At 53.8% G+C, this 3,718-nt stretch overlaps 1 protein-coding gene across 2 annotated transcripts in view; it reads right to left on the reverse strand.

Moving 5' to 3' along the window:
- Positions 1-2,754, reverse strand: part of CCL22 (C-C motif chemokine ligand 22) — a 7,349-nt gene extending 4,595 nt beyond the window's left edge. The window contains exons 1-3 of one of the 2 annotated variants that reach the window (XM_011360103.2): positions 2,721-2,754; positions 1,722-1,820; positions 457-580 (exon numbers count right to left, since the gene is read on the reverse strand). In XM_011360103.2, the coding sequence (XP_011358405.1) occupies positions 457-580; positions 1,722-1,794 (197 nt within the window). In that variant the 5' untranslated portion in view covers positions 1,795-1,820; positions 2,721-2,754. Of the gene's footprint in view, positions 1-456; positions 581-1,721; positions 1,856-2,720 lie in introns of those variants that run through there. The other variant, XM_011360102.2, reaches the window with a different exon arrangement.
- Between the last annotated feature and the right edge of the window lie 964 nt (positions 2,755-3,718).

Genomic DNA, 3,718 nt, shown 5'->3' on the forward strand with positions numbered 1-3,718 from the left:
CAGAACGGTGCCTGGCCCAGAGCAAACATCCGTAAGTGCTGGCTCTTAATATTCGAAGAATGTCTCTGCCTGGAACAGCTGCCTCGGGGAGGCCAAGACATCTCCAGTGGGAGCATCCTTGCTGACTTAGTGGCCCTGGGCATACTGCCTGTACCCTGTACCCCGTCTCTGTGGCTCGGTCCTGCCTACACCACCACCTGTGTGGGAGGCACCCTGTTCCTTCAGCTCTGCATCTTCAGAACCTGGCACGCGACCTGGCACATGGTAGACACCTGGTAATATCTCTTGAATGCTCACACGACTTTTTTCTCAGTACATCCAAGCCTATTCCAGCCAAGTGCTCCCACTGGGATCCGGAAGCCCAGCTGCATTCCTTCCACCCCTGGGTTCCCCGACCCATCTGCACCTGGGCCCTTCTGGGCCACACCCATCGGACTCTCCCGGTGCCCGACTTACACTATGCCAGGCCTCCGGCAAGAGTTCGAAGTCCAGTAGTAATATTTCACCACACGCCAGGGCAGGGGGTAACGGATGTAATCCCGGCAGCAGACGCTGTCCTCCACGTTGGCTCCGTAGGGGCCTGGGGGAGAGGGGTGCTCGGAGGAGTCACAGGCTAGGCAGAGTCTCCCTCGATCCCAACCTCTGACCCTGCTTTTCTGTCTTCACGTGGAAGGTTGGTATCCAGAGGATTTGGAGTCCTCAAAGTCCCCACTCTCAGGGCTCTTGAGAAGCCGCTGAGGACCCAATGTCTACACTTCAAGTCACTCAGCTCAGAGGAGAGGGATTCAGAATGGACCGAGCACCCACGATGCCCTGAAACTCTAGTTGGGACCCAGAGACTCTGGATGGGAAGGAGCCTTAGAACCTCGTTCTTCAAGGTGAGGTCCATGGACCAGCATCATCGGCATCACCTAGGAGCTTGTCACAAATGCTCAGTGCCTGGCCCTGGCACTGCTGGAATGGATGGGCATCTTGATGAGATCCCCAGGAGTCTGCTTCAACTCACATCCGCTTTCACCCGCTTCGTGGAGCAAATGGCGAGGCTGAGGTCCAGAGAGGGGAAGGACTTGGCCAGTCACACAGTGCGACTCTGGAGAGTCAGGACAAGGGCTCGAGCAGAGTCCAGTTGCACAGACCTGGGTTCTAGTTCCGTTCTGCCCTGAGTTGCCGGGCCACCTTAGGCAAGTCATTTAACATCTCGGAGGCCCAATTTCCATCTCTGACCAAGGGAATAATAATAATATCTACTCTATGGAAACTTCGATGAAAGGAAAGTGCTCAGAAACTCCCAGTCCAGTGCTCCTTCCCTTACCCAACACAGAGGAGGAGACTTTACATAGGGACAGAGAAGAAAAGTTAGGACCCCAGTGTTGAGCAAAAGCGGGGTAGTGGGAGGCAGGACCCCCTTTCCAAGGGAATACCCTTCACCCTAGCTCCAGCCTTCTCCCTCTAGGAAGGGCCCTATGTTCCAGTTCCCCAAAATAGAGGAGCTTGGGCCATGCCCACCATGACCCCAGCCCAGCTGAGACAGATCCTAGGCTCCAGGCCTTCAAGATGACCCATTTCACAGATATGCAAACTGAGGCCCAGAGAAGCAATGAGACCAGCTCAAGAGCCAGCAGCAGACTGGGTATCTGCTCTCAGTTCTTCTATCATGTTCCTTCTAGTATGTGAGGAAAATACCTGGCTTCTGCAGGGAGCCCTCCCTCTTCCCAGCTCACCTGCCTCAGTGGTTTGAAGTGCCACAGCAAGGAGGATGAGGGCAGCCAGGAGCGGGACCTGCAGGCTAGCCATGCTGCTTTGCGTTCCAGCCTAGGTACCTACACTCATTGGAAAAGAAGGTCTGATATTTAAGTGTTCGATAACACCCACAAGCCTCAGACACTTTTAGTCACCGGTGAGCCCGGAATCTCACAATCGCATTACGAAAGAAGAACTCCCGCTTCCTCCTAATAGGAGGAAATTCTATGTGGTGATGAACCATCAGAGGGGACCCCCACACTCCTCCCCTCTGGGTCTCGCAAAATCCCCCTCGAGCTGGGCCTCTTGGAGGCTGCGCTCCCCAGAGTCCAGGTACGTGTGGCTGCGGTCATATCACCGTACGTCTCTGGAAATGAGGAAGGTGCTTTCACAGCCTGACCTTTTTGCCTTCGTGTTTGTAAACCAAGTGAGAATGTGGACAGGAGCTAAACAGCCTCAAACCCTCACCTGGAACTGAGGCCCATCTCATACCCTTGGAGGTCATGACCGAGCTCTGTTCGAGGGGAGAAGTATGAATCCACTGGGGTGGTCTCTCTGTCCCGTCACCAGCCCCACCCGGGGCTTCTCGCAGACCCCGGCTCGGGCCGGCTCATGGGCCCCTGGGTAGATGCAGAAATCTTCCGCACGCGTTCTCATCCTGCTTATTCTGCCTTCCCAGCTGCTTCCTCACCCCGCACCTTCTCGACCTATCGCCACGTCCCACTGAAATCGACTTCCTAAACCTCTCTCGGATCTGTCCTCTCGTCTCCGCCAGCACTGTCTCTGCTCCATCTCAGGCGCGGACGCTGGCCCCTCGGTCCCCTCTCTACGTGGCAGTGACCGGAGTGAGCAGCACTGATTCAGACCTGCACATGTCTCCCTCCTGCTTCGAAACCCTGCTGTGGCCCCGTGACCTGAGGGCAGAACCCAAGCTGCTGATCACGGCCTTCAAGATCCCCTTTCCAGACGTGTTCCCCTACCTCCCTGGTCTCCGACCATGCTCCTCACAGTTCCTCGTAACAGCCTGTGGCCTGTCCCCGGCTTCGAAGCCCTTTATACTTCTCTACCGCACAAACTCTTACTCATGTGTCAAGAGCCATTTGAAATGTCACCTCTGGATTTTGAAATTCTCTGGGGTGACCTACAACGTGGACATGAGCAAACTATGTCAGGGGTTCCCTTTCTCAGGCCCCTCCTCAAAAGCCAACCCCAAGCTCTGGGAAGGCGGGAATCTCTTTTTATTCATCTTGGAATTCCCAGCATCTACCAAGGGTGGGGTACATGGTGGGTGCTCAAAACATATCTAATGAAGAGAAAACCAAAGCTCAGAGGAAGAGGGGACTCGCCCAAGGTCTCACAGCCAGGGAGTGGCTGAGCCAGGCCTGGAACTCAGGACTCGACACTCCCTTTGTAAAGAAACCCATCCATTCATTTATTATTCATCCAGCGAATAGTTACAGAATCCTTTGGTAGGCATAATAATAGCCCCCCCCCCCAAAACATTCACATCTTAATTCTTGACACCTGTGAATATGTGACCTTACATTTAAAAAGTACTTTGCAGACTTTGTGTTTAAGTTAAGTTAAAACAGGGAGTTCCCTGGCTTATCTGGATGGGCCCGATGTAGTCACAGGGTCATTCTAAGAGGAGAGCAGTGGGTCAGGCTCAGACAGAAGATGGGGTGACAGAAGCAGAAGTCCAAGTGGTGAGAGACAGTGAGCCCAGGAATGCAGGCAGCCTCTAGAAGCTGGAAAAGACGGGACACGGATTCTTCTCTAGAGCTTCCAGAAGGAGCACAGGTCCCCGACACCTCGATCTTAGCTCACTGAGACTGATTTAGGACTTCTGACCTCCTGAACCGTAAGGTAATAAATTTGTGTTGTTTTTAAGGTACTAAGTTTGTGGTCATTTATTACAGCAGCAAGAGGAAGCTAATACAACAAGCACCTGCCATGTGCCAGCTGCACTGTCAGGATC

The sequence above is a fragment of the Pteropus vampyrus genome, unplaced genomic scaffold, assembly GCF_000151845.1.
Source record: "Pteropus vampyrus isolate Shadow unplaced genomic scaffold, Pvam_2.0 Scaffold51, whole genome shotgun sequence".
Classification (NCBI taxonomy): domain Eukaryota; kingdom Metazoa; phylum Chordata; class Mammalia; order Chiroptera; family Pteropodidae; genus Pteropus; species Pteropus vampyrus.